Consider the following 19336-nt stretch of genomic DNA (forward strand, 5'->3'; position numbering starts at 1 on the left):
TTTCTAGGGCTACCCTGGGTATGGCGGGTGAGGAAGCTACACGCAGGCAGGCTCCAATGGCTGACTCGGCTCCCGCTGGCTCTGGAGAGGTGGGTGAAAGAATCAGAGTGAGCATCTGGGCTGTAGAGACCAGAAAGGCTTTGCTGCTCCAAGGAATCAACAATGGATTCTTTTTTTGGAGATCAGGGAGCCCAACCCAAGCCGTCTGATGTGGAGAAAAGCTGAATTTCTTCAGGATTTCTTTCTTTCTTTTTTTTTTTTTTTTAACTTCCACCTGTGCAGCACAGCCTCCCTGGCTAGTTGCAGTCCACTGGCCAGCTGTCGTGTGAAGGCTGGCACTGCTGCACAACGATCCTGTCTGTCTTGCAGGCTGCAAGATTTTGGCCCAGTGCAGCAGGAGGAACTGAAGGGGGTCGGCGCTCTCTGGCTACAAGCCAGGCCGACTGAGCATGAAATCTCTGAATGCTGCAGCAAGATGTTTACTCCTTGGTTAACGGTGTCTGACAGGCTGAACAGAACTTTGCTTCTCCACGTGGAGATGCAATGCCTTTTGAAATGAGTAATGACAACCACATCTCTAGATCAAGCGCATTGTTAATTCCTACTGTTGCACAGGGTGTTTGAGATCGTGTCTTTCAACAGACACAGGCTTGAACGTCCTCTGCCACAGCAGCAGCTCTAGAAGGAAGCTAATGGTTTCTAGCCTGTATGGTGCAGATGTGCTGCTCTGCATGGCACAGCTGTGGTGTCACAGACACTGCAAAACCTGCTCTTGTCCTGCGCACAGTTCTAGTGCCTCTAAAATTCAGTCAGACGGTGTAAGTTTTAGCCAGAGCTCACTTGAGCTGCATCACAGGGCATTTCACTTGTGAAGTTCTCATCTCTCACTAGTATCTCAAAAAACCCAGCCATCCACAACCAAAAACCAATCCAGCATCCAGCTGCTCTGGGAGGTGGCGGGAGCAGCTGACGGGGCTGGAGAGCATTTGCCAGCAGTCAGTGATGCCCTTGCCCTAAGCTGGAGTGGCGAATTTTGATCTAAGTCTGACGCGGTGGCACTGTGAGGTCAGCAGCTCTGTTGGTACCAGCGCATTGTTGGGGTTGCCAGGTGAGGAATGCAGGGCGCTCAGCTCCGCCCCGGTCAGCTCCGGGGCACATTGGTCTGGCCCTAAAGCCAGCAGAAGGACGTGGGTACATGTTCTCTGGACCCTCGTTTCTGTTTCCTGCCAGGAAGAGGAAATCCATCCCTTTTCACCCTGCAGGTTAGGAGTAATCCCTCTGTCCCGATGGGGACCATCCCAAAGTGATGCTGCGTTGTCAGGAGGGAGGGGGCTGGCACCAGCTGTGCTGGGATGGAGCCGGCTGAGGCCGCTGAAATCCCAGACGACTGGGACGGGCCGGGATAGCGATGCCTGTAGTATCAGCTGGGATCTCGCGCGGTGCCCTGGTGTAGAAAGTTGGTCCTGCCGGGGGGAGGCTGGTTCCAGCTGGCGTTGGCAGCCTGCCCGCCTGCCGGCTCTCTGCTGCTTTGTCTGGGATGCTTGGCGAGGCGGGCAGGGAGAGCTGGGCTGCTGGTTGAAACAGCCCTCAACAACCCCCCTGGGGGTTGGAGGCGACGTTTTCATTGCCCTGTCACCCCCTCGCTGCACCAGTGCGGATTCGGCTGGGAGTGAGTTCGCCGCTGTCGGCTGTGAGAAAGGCTCTGAGGTCTCTCCCTGTGAGCACTGAGGTTTTGAAAAGATGCTGATCTCCTTAGTTTTATTCTTATTTTTGCCTCCTCCCTTTCCAGCCACTCCCTCCGTCCCCAGCCCACAACCTCTTAAAGAGGAAATTCAATGATGTTGACAGTTAAGGGCGGGGATGGGAACTTCTGATAGCTGAGGGCTTGATGCGCTGATCACGAGAAAGCGCAGCCTGGCACCTCCTGGGGAGTGCCCCTGCGCAGATGAACTGCCTGGCTGCAGCATCGGGGGGGTTGTGAGCCACGTGGAGGTGGTGCCCATGGGGGAAACGCACGAGTGGGACAGCGGGGAAGAGCCTGGCTTCCAGACTCGGGACGGGGTTCGGTTAGCGATTAAGAAGAGTGGAGGCAGCAGCATCTTCCTCCGCGCGGGGCTGCACCCTGCCTGCCAGGTCTCAGACCAGGCAGTACAGTCTCCCTTGCGGCTCCGTGTGTTATGGGTGGAGAACCTGAGCGTGGAGAGGAGGGTGGGAACGGATGCCCGCCAGTTAACAGCAGAGGTGGAAAGAGAAGCACCACATCCAGTGCTCCCTTTGCAAGTTTCGTTTCTTCCTGTGGGCATCTGCTGGGGAGATGAGATGGTTAATGACCATGCTTTTGCTTTTTTTTGGCTTGAACTTGGGCCTTTTCCTGGTGTTTGCGTTGCAAGGAGATGGTAGCGTCTTGGTTCTCTGTGTGGCGTCTGTAGCATCATTGCTGGGGTGGTTCTCGTCACTGGAGGCTGGGAGCAGCGACCCAGTGGGATGTGGTCACTGCGTGTCCTCCCTGCCAGGCTGGGCAGAGGCCAGCAGTGCCGCAGGGTGCGGCTGGCAAAGGGAGGCGGCCAGGGCTGCTGCAAAGCTGGGGAAAGCTCTCCCGTGCATGCTTTCCCCTTCCAGGGGGGTGTTCTATTCCAGAGCTGAGACCCTGGATGCACTTCCACCTGCGCCTGGGCGCAGAGATAAGGCCAGGTGGCCCAGGGAGAGCCCAGGTCTTGGCCAAACTGCACCAGGCAGTCTGGAAACGGGCTCTCTTACTGCCGCAGGGCTGCAGGGATTGCCCAGGGTCGTGCAAAAGCGTCCCATTGGACAAGGCATGGGCACTTTGCTCGTGGCTGTCTCTGATTGCATCCCTGGTTTTTTCTTCCCCCTCTTTGGTTCTTCTGGAGCTTGCTGCAGCCAGCGCAAGCAGCCCCTGCGGTGTGGCTGGAGCACCGTGCGCAGGCAGCGCAGCGGAGGAGCGCAAACCTGGGAGGGGGCGGGGGGTGTCAGCAGGTTGCCCACACAACACAGATGGACATGGGAAACTCGCTGCTCACAGAGAGGCTGTTGCGCCTCTTTGTTTTCCCCACTAACTGTTGTTGTGGTGTCTTGCAGGCACAGAAGAATAAGGCAGGATGGATGTCTATGACCCTCAGATGCTGAATGTCGTGCTCTTTGGAGGTCTGATGGTGGTATCAGCCATCGGGATCTTCCTGGTGTTCACCTTCATGGAGAAGGTCCTCCGTCCTTCTGAGGAAGCCTTGGCCAAGCAAGGCAAAGGGCTTAAGAAGTCTCAGCAGAAGGAAAAAGAGAAAAAGAAGAAAGAGGAAGCTGTTGAGAAAAAAGGAAAAGGAAAGAAAAATCAAGAGAAACCTAATGGACAGGTCCCAGAGGCGCACCAAAGTGCTCCAGTGGTCAGCTCTGTCACCATAAAGAAAAGCAATGTTCTTCCAGCCCATGAGGAGCAGAAGCATAATGGACCTGTCAAGAAGGTGGCTGCATCCAAGAAGAAGAGCGAGCCAGGTAAGGCCAAGTTCCTCTGCATATATCCCCGTCGGGTAAGCCGGCAGAGGGATCGGAGAAGGGCTGGAGTCATCTCGTTCCCTTAGCAAAGAGCTGGAACGAACCTGCCTGGTGAAAGGCAGGAGACGACCTTGCTGCTCTGCATCACTGGCACCGCTGCGTGGAGCGACAGTCCCCCAGCGAGGCTGTGTCACAATGGAGTCCAGCTTCTGATGCCCACCACGTCTCTGCTCCCTGGCTTTAGCAAAGCGTGCCCAGCTCCGTCTGGAATCGATCAGTGTGATGGAGGGCGGTGGCAGGGCGGCAGGAGCAGTAGCAGAGCCAGGCAGAGGTGGCAGCTGGCTCAGGGAACGCTTGTCTGTGGTGAGCGCCGTCCCCAGCGCTCGTCACATTGCTTTCAGTTAGAGAGGTATCAAACTTGGCTGTGGACATCTGGGCGGTTGCTGGCGTGAAATGGCAGTTATGGGGTTGAAGTCAACTGAGGCGATGCTACTCAGCCCTGCCGTTGGCTCGAGCGCTCCCAACCCCTCCTCTCTCCTCCCCAGCACCTGCGGACTCGGATGGGCCCCTCTACCTGCCCTACAAGACGCTCGTGTCCACGGTCAGCAGCACGGTGTTCGGCGAGGGGGAGGCCCAGCGGCTCATCGAGATCCTGACGGAGAAAGCGGGCATCATCCAGGACTCCTGGCACGCGGTAGGGCTGCCAGCAGCGTCGCATCCACCAGGGCTGGGCCAAGCCTCCGGGGGTGCGGAGGGGTGAAGGCAGCCCGTTTTCGGGCAGGCTGTCCCCCGAGGGGCAGCCTTAGAGACAGGAGCTGAATTTTCCCTGGGGCAGAGGGCAGGACCCTGTGCGTGTGGGGTGGAGGGGTTGGATGCGGAGGTGGTGGTCCCCGCTGATGTGCCACCCTGCGCCGGCAGGCCAAGCAGAAGGGTGACCCTGTCACTGTCCTGAAACGCCAGCTGGAGGAGAAGGAGAAGCAGCTCGCCACCAAGCAGGAGGCTGCAGCCGCTGCCAGAAACAAGGTGGAGGAGCTGAGCCAGGTAAGTGCCGCGCAGCCCTCCCGGCACCCCTGGCACGGGCTCTGCGCCTCACGGCTCGCCGTGTGCCTCCCTCTCCCCGCGTCTTACCCGCCCTTGGAGGTGAAGCCCAGGGGTTCTCTGGGCCCTTCATCCATTTGCTGTTTTCTCCCCAAAAAGGGGAGGAGATGCCCACCTGAGCTCCTCTCCTGGGCCTGATCCAGCCCGGGGAGGCACGTGCCCTGTTGGGCAGCCGCAGCTGGAGGGGGCTAAAGCCGTGCCCGTAAGAGACTGCAGCTTTCTGCTGCTTTCCGGAGGACAGTAAAGCCCTTCTCATCTCTTGGCAGAGCCCCTGAGCTGAGAAGGTGTTGATCAGTCCCTTTTTAAGGAGCCTGGTGCTCTTTACAGCCCCCTTGCCTGGCTCAGCCCCTTGCCTCCACCTCTCGTTGGGTGTTGAAGTCAGAAGGGACCCCCGGCGCGTCGTGCTCAGCACCTCCTGCCCCGCAGCCGCCAGGACCCTGCTGCAGCAGGTCCATCTGCCTGCAGGCAGGAGAGGAGAGGGCGAAGCCACCCTGTGCACTGAGTGCTGTGCTAAGCCCCGGCCTGTGCAGGCAGCCCAGGGCAGCGGCACGGCATCACCCAGCCGGCCAAGAGAGCACCCCTGCCTTGGCAGGGGGCGGAGGGGGGGTGTGTTTGGTTTGTGGGGGTGTTTTCTTTTTTTTGTTTTCCTGCTTTGCCCCAAACTTGATGTGATGATATTGATCCTGGGGCCGGGGAGGGGAATAAAATTCCAGGCTGTCACTCCTGTCTCTTAGCTGGCCCAGTGTGGAACAACAGTGGCATCCAGTGGCCACTGAGCCCAAAGCTTAATGCAGGAGGAAATGTAAGTGCGGAAGGGTGTAGCTGGGCCTGGGGGCAGCGCCGAAAGGGTTACACTTCTTAAAGTCTTCTGAGCCAGGAGGCCACTTGTTTCGAGTCCCCTTAAAGCAGGGGAGTTCCTGCGCTGAAACTGACCGGGTGGCTTCTCTCCTCGAAGGAGCTGGCGGCCGAGCGGGCCAAGGCGACGGCCGTGGAGGGCAAGCTGAAGGAGCAGCTGCTGGCCCGCGAGCAGGAGATGGCAGCGGTGCAGGCACGCGTGCAGGCCAGCTACCAGGACCATGTCAGCGAAACGCAGCAGCTGCAGGGCAAGGTGAGCCCCACGCGGTGCTCTGCAGCTTCCTCCGCTGGCTGCCGGCTGGCCCTCGGTGGCAGCTGCCTGGTCTTTTGGAGAAGACCGAGGTGGGCGAGGGGGCCAGAGCCTCGGGGAGGGGCGAGAGCCCCGCAGTGCTCCTGAGCCGTGGTGCTCACGCTAGAAGAGGGATGTGGGAGCATCCTCACGGGATGCAGCAGCCGCAGGGGCTGTCAGCAGCAGCAGACACCTCGCTGTGGCTTCCTTGCCAGTCCCTCTTGCCCATGGAGTGGGCTCCTCAGGGGAGAGCCGAGGGGCTGGCAGCAGCGGCATCAACCCCTGTTGGTCTCTCCCTAGATCCGCACCCTGCAGGAGCAGCTGGAGAATGGCCCCGACACGCAGCTGGCTCGCCTGCAGCAGGAGAACTCCATCCTGAGCGATGCCTTCTGCCAGATCAGAAGTCAGATGGAGAGCAAGTAAGACTAGGGGTGGGGGTGGGGGCAGAGCCTGGGGCCGCCCTCTGGCAAGCCCTGGGGGGGGCTGTCCATCATGATTGGCCACCCCCTTTCTGGAGGGTGCTTCTACAGACGCCCCAGCTAGCTGGAGGTAGAGGAGGGAGTGAGGAAGAGATTGCCAAATGGCTTCTGTGGGCCTGGCAGGGGAAACAAGGATGCTTTTCCCAAGTGGAAGGGCAGGGGAAGCCCTCTCTGCTTTGGAGTCACCTGTGCTGATGCTAGCGGAGGGGGCAGAGGGGACCAGAAGGCACTGCAGCATTTCTCCACACTTCGGAGAGCTTGTGCTCACCAACTTCAGAAGAAATGTCGCTGGCTCTTTGATGGGAGCGGTGCTGCAGAGAAGCGAGACCTGCCTGGTGCATACAGAACAACCAGGAGCTAGGGAGAAGAATTTGGCGCTCCTTTTTGTAGAAAGTCTGAAATGGCTGGTGATTAACAGTGGTCAGTTAATTACAGAGCAGACGCCAGCTGCTTAGAGTGCTTTCTCCTGTGTCTGGGAACACAGATCCTTGCGTCTTCTACTTCATGAGAAAGAAATGTCTCCTGTGATGGAAACGGAGCTTTTGAAATTGATGTGTCAGCTCCTTCCACCCCATCCCTGAAGGACCAGGCGTGTCCGAGAAACAGGCCAACACAACCGTTGAGATGTTTCAAGCCCTGTTATCAGGCCCACAGGAGGATGTGTTCCCCCTGGGTAACGCCAGGGATGCTTGACTGGCCTGCGGGCTGGAATAACGCTGCTTCTGTTGGTGCAGGCAAAACGCTGAGGTGGCCAGGTTACAGGAGTGGTGCGGCAAGCTGATGAACGAGCTGTCTGAGAAGTCAGAGGTGCTGCGGCAAGAGGAGCAGCTGAGGAAGAGCTGGAAGATGAAAGTGGCGGCCTTGGAGAGGCAGATGGAGCAGCTGCAGGTCAGGCAAGCGCCTGCAAACCTGCTCCCGCCGGGTGTGAGGGTGGGGGGGGAAGCCTAGGTGGTGCACCGTGCTGGGTGGTAGCCTCAGGTGAGAGAGGAAACCCAGTGGCCCCTGCCAGCGGGTGCTCACGAGGACGTGGGTGCTCCCTCTCGACTCTGAAGCCCTTGGTGCAGGAGGTAGAGCTTGTGGCTTTGTTATTGTCACCGGGGTGTGGCTGGATTTGGGGGTTTAGGGGTGTTTAAAGGACACCTCCCAGGTAGAGCCTCTGAGCACGCCGCTGGAGCAGTGGCGCATCGCTGGCTTGTGGCCGCCGAGGCAGCTCAGTGGAGACCTGAGGTGACCCGAGATGTTTTGGAGGGGGGAGTGTCGCCAGACGGCCAAGGGAGACTCAGGCAGACGCCTTCTTTTGACTCCCATGTAGGAAAAACTAGGAAAAAAAAAAAAAAAAGAAAGAACCGGGGCCAGGCAGCAAGCGAACTACAGGAGCGACTGAAGGTTACCCAGGACCAACTGGCCAAAGGGAGACTGAAGAAGTGTAAAGAACAGCTTCAGGAAACGGTACTTGTGGTGGCCGCAGCCATCCCTCCCCTTGGTGCTGGTGGAGGGCAGGGGGAAGCGCGTGTCAGGCAGTGGTTGAAAACCGGAGACAAGGTGGCACTTGCTGCCAGAAACCATCTGGGTGGCTTTTGGGAAGCTCTGGGAGCACAGGAGATGGTGGCCATGGTTCTCCCTTCTCAAAAGGCAGGACCTGGCCCATCTGTGAAACGCTTTGATGCTTGAGCTGCCACGAGGATAAGGTTGAGAGCCAGTTGAGTAACCCACCTCTCTTTTCCTTCTCCAGGGGGAAGAGGACAGTTTGAAGGAAGGGACTTCAGTCTGACGAGTCTGTGACCTAGACCTTACCGTCACCTTACCAAAATGCCTTACACATTCCTAAAACGAAAACTAAAAATATATGCCTGATTTACTGTAGAAAAAAGTTGCAAGCCATTCGTGACCTAAAACCTAGTTTTGAAACTTAAAAAAAACCCCAAACACAAAAACCCAACCAGTAAACACTGCAGGCATATGTTTGTAAGAAAATCTTCATACTGCTTTGTACAACTACCGTTTGTTCCCAAGGGCACCGCACCGACCACATCGGGGCAGGCAGAACCCACAAATCTGTGAAAAGGGAAGACTCTGTTTGTACATCAACTGGTGATTTTTTTTTTCCTTTCTTTTTTACTTTTTTTGTTTTGGTTTGGGTTTTTTTGTTTGTTGGAGTGGAAGAAGTGTGAAAGTGAGACCCAGCATGGAAGGAAGCCTCTCTTTGATGGGTGGCTCTTGGCGCGTATCCTTTTGTGTATTTCTGGGTGTCGATGCATTTACAATGATGTAGTGAAAAGAGCTTATTCTTGCTTCATTTTCCGGGTTATTATTTACTAATTTTTTATTAAGTTTGCAAGCCAGCCAGGTGTTTGGGGTCACTGAAGAAGGACCCTGCTGTGGCCGGGAGCAGATCCTTTACTCCCCCGCCTTGCTTGCTGTGCTGCAAACAGCCATCCCCTCTGTTTTTTCTCCAAGATACGCAAAGGAGAGAAGCCTTCCCTTCCAGCCACGAGTGTTCTCACACTGGCGGTGCACCCCGAGGTCCCCTGCCACAGGGTCAGGCTGAGCGTGGGGACAGGGCAGAGCAGCGTGAGCGTGGGGACAGGGCGCAGCAGCACAGCCTCGCCAGCCCAGCGCAGGCTGCTCCTGCTCTCTTAAGCCTCAGCGCACCCCAGAAATTCCGTCCCTGCGGGTGCTGCGTGGTGGTGGTCCTTGGGCACTGCCAGGCTCTTCAGCCTTCTCTCTCCCCTTCTTGTGGCTTTCCTGTTGAAACTCCACACAAACCCACCCTTTTTCCCCCGAGTTTTCTTCTTTTTAAATAATTTTTCTTTTTTTATTTCAAGTTGGTTTATTGGGAAATGGCAGAGACCACGTCACAGCTTGGTGCCTGCCTCCTCACAATAAAGCTGCTGAGCCCGGCGCTGACATCAGTGGGATTTGAGGAGCTGGTGGGGGGAAAAGGCCCCCAGAGTACTTGGTACCTCTGGGGGGTGTGAAGAACCAAGGCCAGGAAGGGGGATGAAGGCCAGACCCGCCTCCCTTTTGTTCCCAGAGAAGTCTGCGTGTGCTCAGCCTCTATATTAGACACACCAGAGATTCCACGCAGGCAGGACTGGGTAGACACGTGTCCTGTCCCCCCAGCACTGCAGCTTTGGGGGTCACGATGGAGAAGGGATGTGCAAATCACACTTGGGCTCTGGGGTATGTGCGTGACCTGTCTCTGATCAGGCAAGAAAAAGGGGTCCTGCTGAATTCTGGCTGAGGGAACGGCAAGCTGAGAGCCCACCCCCCACCCCCACCCCCACTGCCTGGTGATTAACAGTGGTCAATTAATTACAGAGCAGACGCCAGCTGCTTAGAGTGCTTTCTCCTGTGTCTGGGAACACAGATCCTTGCGTCTTCTACTTCATGAGAAAGGAATGCCTCCTGTTGTTGTGTTGTGTGTTTTTTTTAAGGAGAATACTAGTGTTCTAATGAACTAATAAAGCACGAAGTCCAAGCAAATGGGCCAGAGGACCTGCCCCGAGCTTGCACTGCTGAGAAGCCAGGAGGCTCCCTGGTCGTAGCTCTTGAAGCAAGTCCCGTGTAGATGTCATGCAGTGCCACAACTCTACAGGCATTCCATGTTTTAATAGATCAGTTATGTAAAGCAACCATTCTAGGCAAGGGTTTCACTAACTGCAGGGAAGCTGTTGGTAGAATAAAGCACATTTTGGAGATGTAGCTCGTATGTACAAATGACCCTCAGCAAATCAAATCTAAGGATTTCTCTTGGTTTATTAATATTTGCATTGGTTGTCCAGCAGCCCAATACTGTCCCCAATGGATTAACGCTAAAGGTCTCCAAAAATGTTGGTCCAACGCTGCAAAGTGTCAATGTGTCATGGGATGAAAGGGGGGTGGGGGTGGGGTGGGGGTGTGAGAACAAACTGGTTCCTGTTCTTAATTTTCCGAGTTGTAAAAAGCAAAATTCAGTCAGTCTTTTTGAGGCTGCTGGTCAAATGGCCAAACTCAGAAACAGTTTCCCCTGTAACCACTTTATACAGAACTGAAAACCTGTAGTGAAAGTCAGGCTAAAACAACCTGTTGGCACAAAAACTGGGTTACATTCTTAGTGCTAGCAGTTGCAGAGCAGTACTAATAAAGGCCAATCCTGAAGTGAAACAGACATAAAATAGACACATTTTTCTGGAGAAATAGTCCTAATCCACTCTTGTAAACTCACGGTGCAGTAATAATATTTAAAGGTTCACTTGTTCTAGAGGTTCAGTGTTCTTGTTATGAAGTGCCTTGAGTTCTCCTTCAGCCTGAGGGATTCCATCAACTACTTTTCTGTTGACATAGTTTAATTTAGAACTACCTTCGTTTCTCTAATACACACTTACTAGCGGGTCAGATGCTTCTGAGGCGTCTACAAATGCCGATACTTCTATCAGAGTGCTCCAGTTCTATGGGTAGTACAGTGAAAAGAAACCACATCTCAAAAAGTGGTATTCTCAGCCCCAGTCTTTGGTCACTTGGTCCGTTTGTTCATAATCACTATTGATCTAACGTGGTAGAACCAATCAGCCTGACTAATATGGCTTGATCTGGGCTTTTTGTCTGTTAGCTTCTTTAATTCTGCAGAAATGCATGGAAATACCACCTAGACAGTCTGACCTGAAACTGAAATGCCTTTTGTATGGGGGGTAGAAAGCATTCCTGTGCCAGCTCCAGAGATCTTAAAAGGCTTCCACGTTTCACCGGTGGTTGCTTAAAGCTGTTTCCTTTGTGCAGTGTGTACATGGGAGTTGCACAGAGTTTTCCTGTATGTCTGTAGAGAAGAAGAAGAAAGAAAAAACCAAACCAAACCCCTTAGCCTCCCGTGCGTTACTGGGATATGTTCTGTGCGTGCCAAATTCAAACAGCCTAAATAAATGGGCTTTCCCTCCCCTGGGTCAGCGAGTGACTCCTCTGCAGCCTGCGGACTAGCCCTCCTGCAGCGGGGCCAGCGCTGCCGGCTGAGCGTGCCAGTGCCCCGCGTCAGCCGGGGGCTCGGGAGGCTGGTACGCGCCTGCTGCAGCTGCCGCACGGGGAGAAGGGATGGGGGTACGGGCCGGGGGGAGCAGGCTGGAAGTAAGAGCTGGCGGAGGTGGATGGAGTGGGGCGCGGGGAAGCAGGTTCACCTGCCTGCTGAGTGACGGCCAGCCTGCCGCGGGCTCCAGCTCCCTGGCAGCGCCTGCTCTCGGCCCGGGGGGCTTCAGACCCAAACGCCCACGCCTTGGGGAGCTTCCTGGGAAACTTGTTGCAGTCCGAGCAGGAGAAACCCTGCACATGTCAGTCACTTCCCCCGAGAGAACTGGGGGGGCTTTCTCTGGCCGGCCGCTGGAGCCCAGGCGCTTCCAGGCCGCCCCCTCCCCTGAGCTCTGGGCAGCTGTGTGGGGACAGAGCGGCACTGTCCCCACCGCTCCCGGCACAGCAGCGGGCTGCGCTGGCTCAGCCGCAGGGCCAGGGAAATGGTGGTCCGTGACCTCTCGCAGCATGTGCCCGCTCTGGCCACACTGCGCGGTTCAAACCTTGAATTCAAAGGCAGGCGGCGACGGACTGCTCTGACTTGGCACCCACACAGGTCACAGCGTTGGGAGCACAAGGGTTTCCGATGCAAAGAGACCCACCAGAGCGAAGCTTTGTGACTTCCAAGAAAAGCAAAGCGGCCTGGTTTGAGCTGGGGCTTTTCGCTTGTGCTTCAGTCAGCTCTGAGCTCACCCAAAAGCGGCTCGTCGTCGTCCTCATCAAGGGCTCCTCCTTGCCGAGGTGTCTGCAGGACTGGTCTCTGTCCCAAGTCCAAGTTGAGAAGGAAATGTGGTGACACAGCGGGACTGGTGCTGCCTGACAAACAACGGGAACTCTGAATAGCGAATGCTGTACCACTTATCTAAAGGATGACGCACCTACGTTTAGTTAAAAGTCGGGAGATGTCCGAGGACCCTTACTGCCACATGACGGATGCACAGACTGCTAAGGCCTTGGGTTGGTTATCTTCAGAAGGGACATTCTGTCTTAGATTCCTGTTGTACATGCAACGTGGCGAAGACAAAGACTTTAAACATGGCCCCTGAGGAATAGAGTCTGCGCAGAGACAACTCCTCAAGGACATTGTGCAGGCATGAGATATGTAAATGAATTCTCAGAATTGTAATGAATATGTAAACCATTTCTTGGAAAACTCATGAATAGGTCTGAGTAGCTTGTATAAAGGGGGGACTGAAAAGTCACCTCGGGGTGCATGACTTTGGTGGCGCGATCCCCCATGCACCCAGCGCTGCCGAATAAAGACAACCTCCGCTCGCCTGCATACTGCTGACTGATTCTTCAAATCACCCTCTCCTGACAAAGGGCATATTAACTTAATGAAAAGGAAAACACCAACTGCACGGAGATCACTAAAATCACCTAGAAAAGGGAGTAGTAGCAAACCCCAAGTTCCTACTTTTCTTTTCTAGGTGGCCATTTCCTACAAAAATAACTGCTTTTTCCAGTCTGCTTTTCTTTCTGGTTTCAAAGATGCATTTTGCCTCAGTATTGACAAGGAAATCACAGGAATTTGGATGGGGGTTTTTTTTCTTTTCTTTTTTCCTTTTCTTTTTTTTAGAGCAGGCCATAAATTTGAACCTCCATCATGAGCTTAGTGTTTTCTAAGAAGAAATTTTCTTCACTTTTTGAAAAGCAGTGGACTACTCACTATGGCTTTCACCACTGAGGAAACTACTTCAACTACCACAGTATCAGAAAACCTAAGACACTTACATAGTACTACAAATAAGAATTAGAGATTATTTCCTTAGCTTACCCTTTCACTGGCATTTTAATAATTTTGAGCTCTCCCCAGATGAAAAAATCTTTTTGTCTTTTTCTTCTATCGTGTTTTCATTCTCCATTTTCAAACAGTCATTCTTCCTTACAGTAATCTTTTGTTTCATTTGCCGATTAGTGATGTTATTTAATTTATCCACACATTCCTGTTTTGCCACCGCCTGCACTTTTGAACATCTTTCTTTGCTTTTTCCTTCTCAACCTATAAAAACAAAGTTAAGCTTCACGTATTTCTAGAAGACAGAAACACCACATCCAGGATTGATTAATTCAGGGTTTACCTCTGAAATAATAGAAAATGAAATCTTTTTTGTAATTCATAGAGAAGCATTTTCACAAAATTACACTACAAAGTGTATTATGCCATTGAAAGTACTTTGAATTCACTCATCATGAAGGACATAACAAAAATACAGCCCTTAGAAAGAAAACAATAGTGTCTCTTAAAACAGGAACAAGAAAAAAGTGAAAACATTACTGATGGACAAAGCGTTAGGAGGACTGCACAATGTCTGTTGTAACACCACCAGAAAAAAATCAAGTGGAACTGTGCTGGGCTACTGCTCCCTGAACAAGGGGAGGAAAGAAAAAAAAGATCCCAAACCCACAAACACAACTGGTTTCACAGGAAAGAGGAATTTTAGTGAAAGGCAATGAAGACATGTTATCGATTTGTTAATAAGTTAAGATTGATTGACTTTATTTGATTGATTAATTGATTTTATAAAATCATTTTATAAAATTGAAAAATAGAAGGATAAGAAATATTTTTAATGAAACTCTTAGTTGCACAGTAAAAGCTGCTATGAGATCTTCTGTACGTCTTGTACCAAGGCTAGAAGAAGGGGCTGGAACCATTGTTAAAACTTAGGTAATAACTTTAGGGTTGAAAGGTTTCTTTGTATTTAACCAGTCTTCTGTACGCAGAGGTGTACTGAAATGTCAGAATATGAGATGAATGGGAACTGGGGAGAGTCAACTGGAACAGCTTGTGGTTACCTGCCAAGAAACCGTGAACTTCAGTAAAAGGTAATTCCGGCAGGGGGAGATCGCGACCACCGACTCATACACCACCTACCCAAATTGCACCCCAGACCCATTTCTAGACCTTTCTAAGCTCTACTGCGCAGAATCGGATATAGGAGGAGAGTATGTTAATGATTTACGCGAAATGTTATGATTATGCATGAATATTTAATGAATATGTATGAATAAGTTCTATATATGGAATCTGATTTTGGGACCTGGCGTGCGTTGATCGTGAGAGGACTCGCTCACGTACCCGGCCGTCAATAAAGAAGTGTCTGCTTATCTACATCACATTGGTGTCGATAAGTTCTTCAGTCCGAGATTTCGGTAACAGGTTTGGCGACCCAGATGGGACCTCACTGAAGGAGACCGGCGGAGTCAGGGACCTGATCGGTTCCAGCCGGCACCGAGGATTTCTCGGGGACACCCATCGATCCCCGATCCGTAAGGCTCTTCGCGACGTTCCCTGGATATTTGGTAAGACACTTCTTTTTTTAATTGTAGTAAGTGGGTGGGAGTCCCGCTAAAGTAAGTAAGTAAGTAAGTAAGTAAGTAAGTGCACTGGAGAAAGTGGGGGGGAGTCCCACTATAATAATTGTATGGGAAAGAGTGGGATGGAGTCCCACCAGTGGGTTGGAGCCCCACTGAGTAAGTCTGCCTGTCAGACGCGGTGAAAGAGCTGCGCAGGGTAGGACTAGGAGTCTGCCCGTAAGACATAAGCGAAAGCTATTGCAGGGTTGGACTAAAAGGATCCTTGTGGAAGTGGAAGCCTAGGCGTCTGCCCGTAAGACATAAGCGAAAGCTATTGCAGGGTTGGACAAAAGTGGAGACAAGAGAAACTATACGCTATAGTGTTCTCTAAGGTAGTGCCTCTAACAAGAAGTTAGAAGGTTTTGGTGTTCTTTGTTGTTTTGTGAGTTTGTGTATTAAGAAGAAAATTAAGAGGTATAATATTGTGTTATATGTTTGTTTAAAGTAACTGTGGGAAAGTGTGAGTGTGGCTGTAAGGGTCAGACGTATAATTGAGAACGAAAGCGAGTGGGAGTGTGGATCCGCGGATCGGAGTGACAGAGTTGAATAATTGTGTATTGTACTGTGAGTAATTACACCATGGCAACTAAGTTAACTTGGTTGTTTAAAAGTAAAAGCATGGGTAATCTTGCTGTAAATGACAAAATCCCGAAAAATTCTTTGTTGGGATGTTTATTGGCACATTGGGGAAATTTACAGGATGATCTGCAAAAGAGCCAGATGATTGAGTTTGTAATAATTTGAGTATTGTAATAATTGGTGGCCTTTGTATATATTGGATGATCAGGAAAAGTGGCCCACGAATGGGACACTGAATTGTAACACTATTTTGCAGTTAATGCTGTATTGTAAAAGAGAAGGGAAATGGAATAAAATGCCAGATGTGGATTTGTTTTTTTTACTTAAGACAAAGAAAGGATTGGCAGGATGAATGTAAGCTAACTATTGGAGATAATTTGGTAATGGCTGTAACTTCTGATAATAAGAAAGTGGAAAAAAATGTTGTTTAAATTGTGAGGTTGGGAGTGGATACAGAAGCGACATTTTTTTATTAAATACCTGTAAAGGAAAAATTGGAACAACAACAGGCCATTCCTGCAACCCCTGGATTTGAAATTTGGAAATAAGATAATTACACATGAATTTTTGTATGTACCAGTATGTCCGGTACCCTTCTTAGGAAGAGATTTGTTATCCAAATTAAATGCACAGATTGTTTTTGACGAAGGAGAACTTTTCTTGAAAATACCTGAGTCAAAAACGGGAGAAATCCTGACGATACAAGAAAAGGTAAAGGAACAAGAAATTCCACCGGAGGTGGATTTGGCAGTGATCCCTACTGTATGGGAGACAGATATTCCTCGTAAATCGAAACTAGCAGAACCAGTTAAAATAGATTTGAAGGAAGGCGCAGAACAGTGAGAATTAAACAGTATCCAATCAAACCGGAAGTGAGACAGGAATTGAAGAAATGGATTGATAAATTTTTGGAGTATAAAATTTTGGAAGAATGTGAATCTGAGTATAATACTCCTATTTTACCAGTCAGAAAACCTTCGGGTGAATATAGACTGGTACAAGACTTGAGAGCAGTAAATCAAATAGTTGAGGATATTTATCCTGTAGTAGCAAACCCTTATACACTGTTAACAGCATTGAGGGAGAATTATCAGTGGTTTACAGTGCTTGATTTAAAAGATGCTTTCTTTTGTATACCTTTGGAAAAGAAAAGCAGAAAACTGTTTGCTTTCGAATGGGAAAATCCTCAAACCGGGCAAAAGATGCAGCTGACATGGACTAGATTACCCCAAGGATTTAAAAACAGTCCAACTATTTTTGGAAATCATTTAGCAAAGGAACTTGAAATCTGGAAACAGGACAAACCAAGACCTGGGCATTTACTCCTACAATATGTGGATGACATATTGATAGCTACAGAAGAAAGACCTACCTGCATACAGGTGACTATTGACCTCTTGAATTTCCTGGGACTAAATGGGTATAAGGTATCCAGGAAGAAAGCCCAGATAGCCTGCCAGACTGTGATATATCTGGGCTTTGAGATTTCAAAAGGACAACGACAATTAGGAAAAAATCGCAAAGAAGCTATTTGTGGTATACCTGAGCCGAGAAATATTCATGAACTCAGAGCATTTTGGGGAATGACTGGGTGGTGTCGCCTTTGGATCATGAACTATGGGCTAATAGCTAAACCGCTGTACGAGGCCCAAAAGAACCCTTCCTTTGTATGGGGCCCACAACAACAAAAGGCTTTTGTAGAGTTGAAGCGTGCCTTAATGTCTGCACCTGCCTTGGGACTGCCGGATCTAACCAAAGATTTCCAGCTGTTTGTACATGAAAGGCAACACCTTGCACCGGGCGTGTTAACCCAGAGGATAGGAAGCTGGAAACGACCAGTCGGATATTTCTCTAAACAACTGGACACAGTGAGTAAAGGGTGGCCAAACTGCCTGCGAGCAGTGGCCGCAACAGTGATGCTCATACAAGAAGCTCGGAAATTGACTTTGGGAAGAACAATAACAGTCTATGTGCCACACATGGTGATAACTGTCCTAGAACAGAAGGGGGGACATTGGCTGTCCCCCAGCCGAATGATGAAATACCAGGTGGTATTGACTGAACAGGATGATGTGATTCTAAAGACAACTAACCTGGTAAATCCTGCAGTGTTTTTAAGTTCCATACAGGAAGAAGGACGACTGGAACATGATTGCTTGGCTACCATCGAGTATGTTTATTCCAGTCGTGAAGATCTGAAGGATGTGCCATTGGAGAGACCAGACTGGGAACTGTATACTGATGGAAGCAGCTTTATGGAACAAGGAGTCCGATACGCCGGATATGCGGTAACAACAGAGACTACAGTCATAGAAGCAGGAGCATTGGCGGGTACCACATCAGCCCAAAAGGCAGAACTCATCGCTTTAATTCGAGCCTTAGAACTAAGCAACGACAAGAGAGTAAATATCTGGACTGATTCAAAATATGCCTTTGGGGTAGTGCATGTCCATGGAGCTTTGTGGAAAGAGAGGGGGTTATTGTCCTCTCAAGGATCAAACATTAAGCATCAAACAGAGATTTTACGATTATTACAAGCAGTTCAAAAGCCAGATCAAGTAGCAATCATGCACTGTACGGCACACCAGACTGGCAATACAAAAATAATAGCTGGGAATAATTTAGCTGATAAGACTGCAAAAGGGTAGCAAAGAAACAAGCATTGCAAATGGCAATAATTCCTTCTAAAACAGTAACCCTTCCCAGGGAGAAACCGAGATATTCAGAGGAAGATGACAAATCGGGTCAGTTATTAAATGCTAAGAAAAACTTAGCGGGATGGTGGATAACTCCTAATGGACAGGTAGTAATTCCACCTCCTGTGATGAGAGAGATAATTCAAACGAGACATCAAGAGTGTCACTGGGGAGCAGAAGCCTTAGTAACATCTTTGGGAAAGCAAGTAATATCAGTTAAGATGTTGGGAATAGCTAATACGGTAACTGCAAAGTGTGAAGTACGTTTGAAAACCAATCCAGTGATTAAGAAAAAGGTTCAAATGGGCAGACTGAAATCTGGTACAGAACCTGGAGATTATTGGCAAGTAGATTTTTCAGAGCTACCTAGACAAAATGGGTACCAGTATATCCTGGTAAGGGTTGATACTTTTACAGGATGGCCAGAAGCCCTTCCCTGTCGCACCACACAAGCAAAAAGAGGTTGTGAAGTGGTTATTACAAGAAATAATTCCGAGATTTGGAATTTCCTCTGACAGAGGTCCACACTTTGTGGCTGAAGTAGTCCAAAGTGTTAGCAAAGTATTGGGTATTAATTGGTATTTGCATGCGTCTTGGAGGCCACAATCTAGTGGGAAAGTGGAAAGGATGAATCAAACATTAAAACGACAAATAAGTAGAATTTGTCAAGAAACCAGTCTAAAGTGGCCTCAGGCACTTCCATTGGCATTATTATGAAACAGGGTACAGCCAAAGACACAGGAGGCATTCCTTTCTCATGAAGTAGAAGACGCAAGGATCTGTGTTCCCAGACACAGGAGAAAGCACTCTAAGCAGCTGGAGTCTGCTCTGTAATGAATTGACCACTGTTAATCACCAGGCAGTGGGGGTGGGGGTGGGGGGTGGGCTCTCAGCTTGCCATTCCCTCAGCCAGAATTCAGCAGGACCCCTTTTTCTTGCCTGATCAGAGACAGGTCACGCACATACCCCAGAGCCCAAGTGTGATTTGCACATCCCTTCTCCATCGTGACCCCCAAAGCTGCAGTGCTGGGGGGACAGGACACGTGTCTACCCAGTCCTGCCTGCGTGGAATCTCTGGTGTGTCTAATATAGAGGCTGAGCACACGCAGACTTCTCTGGGAACAAAAGGGAGGCGGGTCTGGCCTTCATCCCCCTTCCTGGCCTTGGTTCTTCACACCCCCCAGAGGTACCAAGTACTCTGGGGGCCTTTTCCCCCCACCAGCTCCTCAAATCCCACTGATGTCAGCGCCGGGCTCAGCAGCTTTATTGTGAGGAGGCAGGCACCAAGCTGTGACGTGGTCTCTGCCATTTCCCAATAAACCAACTTGAAATAAAAAAAGAAAAATTATTTAAAAAGAAGAAAACTCGGGGGAAAAAGGGTGGGTTTGTGTGGAGTTTCAACAGGAAAGCCACAAGAAGGGGAGAGAGAAGGCTGAAGAGCC

At 50.7% G+C, this 19336-nt stretch overlaps 1 protein-coding gene across 2 annotated transcripts; it reads left to right on the forward strand.

The window, feature by feature from the left end:
• LOC129735158 (ribosome-binding protein 1-like) lies at window positions 1-8207 on the forward strand. Of its 2 annotated transcripts, XM_055700517.1 has the most exons (9): window positions 1-89; window positions 3097-3504; window positions 4050-4198; window positions 4423-4545; window positions 5558-5710; window positions 6047-6165; window positions 6960-7113; window positions 7538-7674; window positions 7958-8207. In XM_055700517.1, the coding sequence occupies exons 2-8, from the start codon at window positions 3117-3119 to the stop codon at window positions 7607-7609; spliced, it is 1158 nt and encodes a 385-aa protein (XP_055556492.1). In that variant the 5' UTR covers window positions 1-89; window positions 3097-3116; the 3' UTR covers window positions 7610-7674; window positions 7958-8207. The 2 variants fall into 2 exon arrangements, with proteins under 2 accessions (XP_055556492.1, XP_055556493.1); XM_055700518.1 differs by lacking the exons at window positions 7538-7674; window positions 7958-8207 and having other exon boundaries at window positions 6960-7502.
• The last annotated feature ends 11129 nt before the right edge of the window (window positions 8208-19336 follow it).

This window comes from Falco cherrug, unplaced genomic scaffold (genome assembly GCF_023634085.1).
Source record: "Falco cherrug isolate bFalChe1 unplaced genomic scaffold, bFalChe1.pri scaffold_41, whole genome shotgun sequence".
Taxonomy (NCBI): Eukaryota; Metazoa; Chordata; class Aves; order Falconiformes; family Falconidae; genus Falco; species Falco cherrug.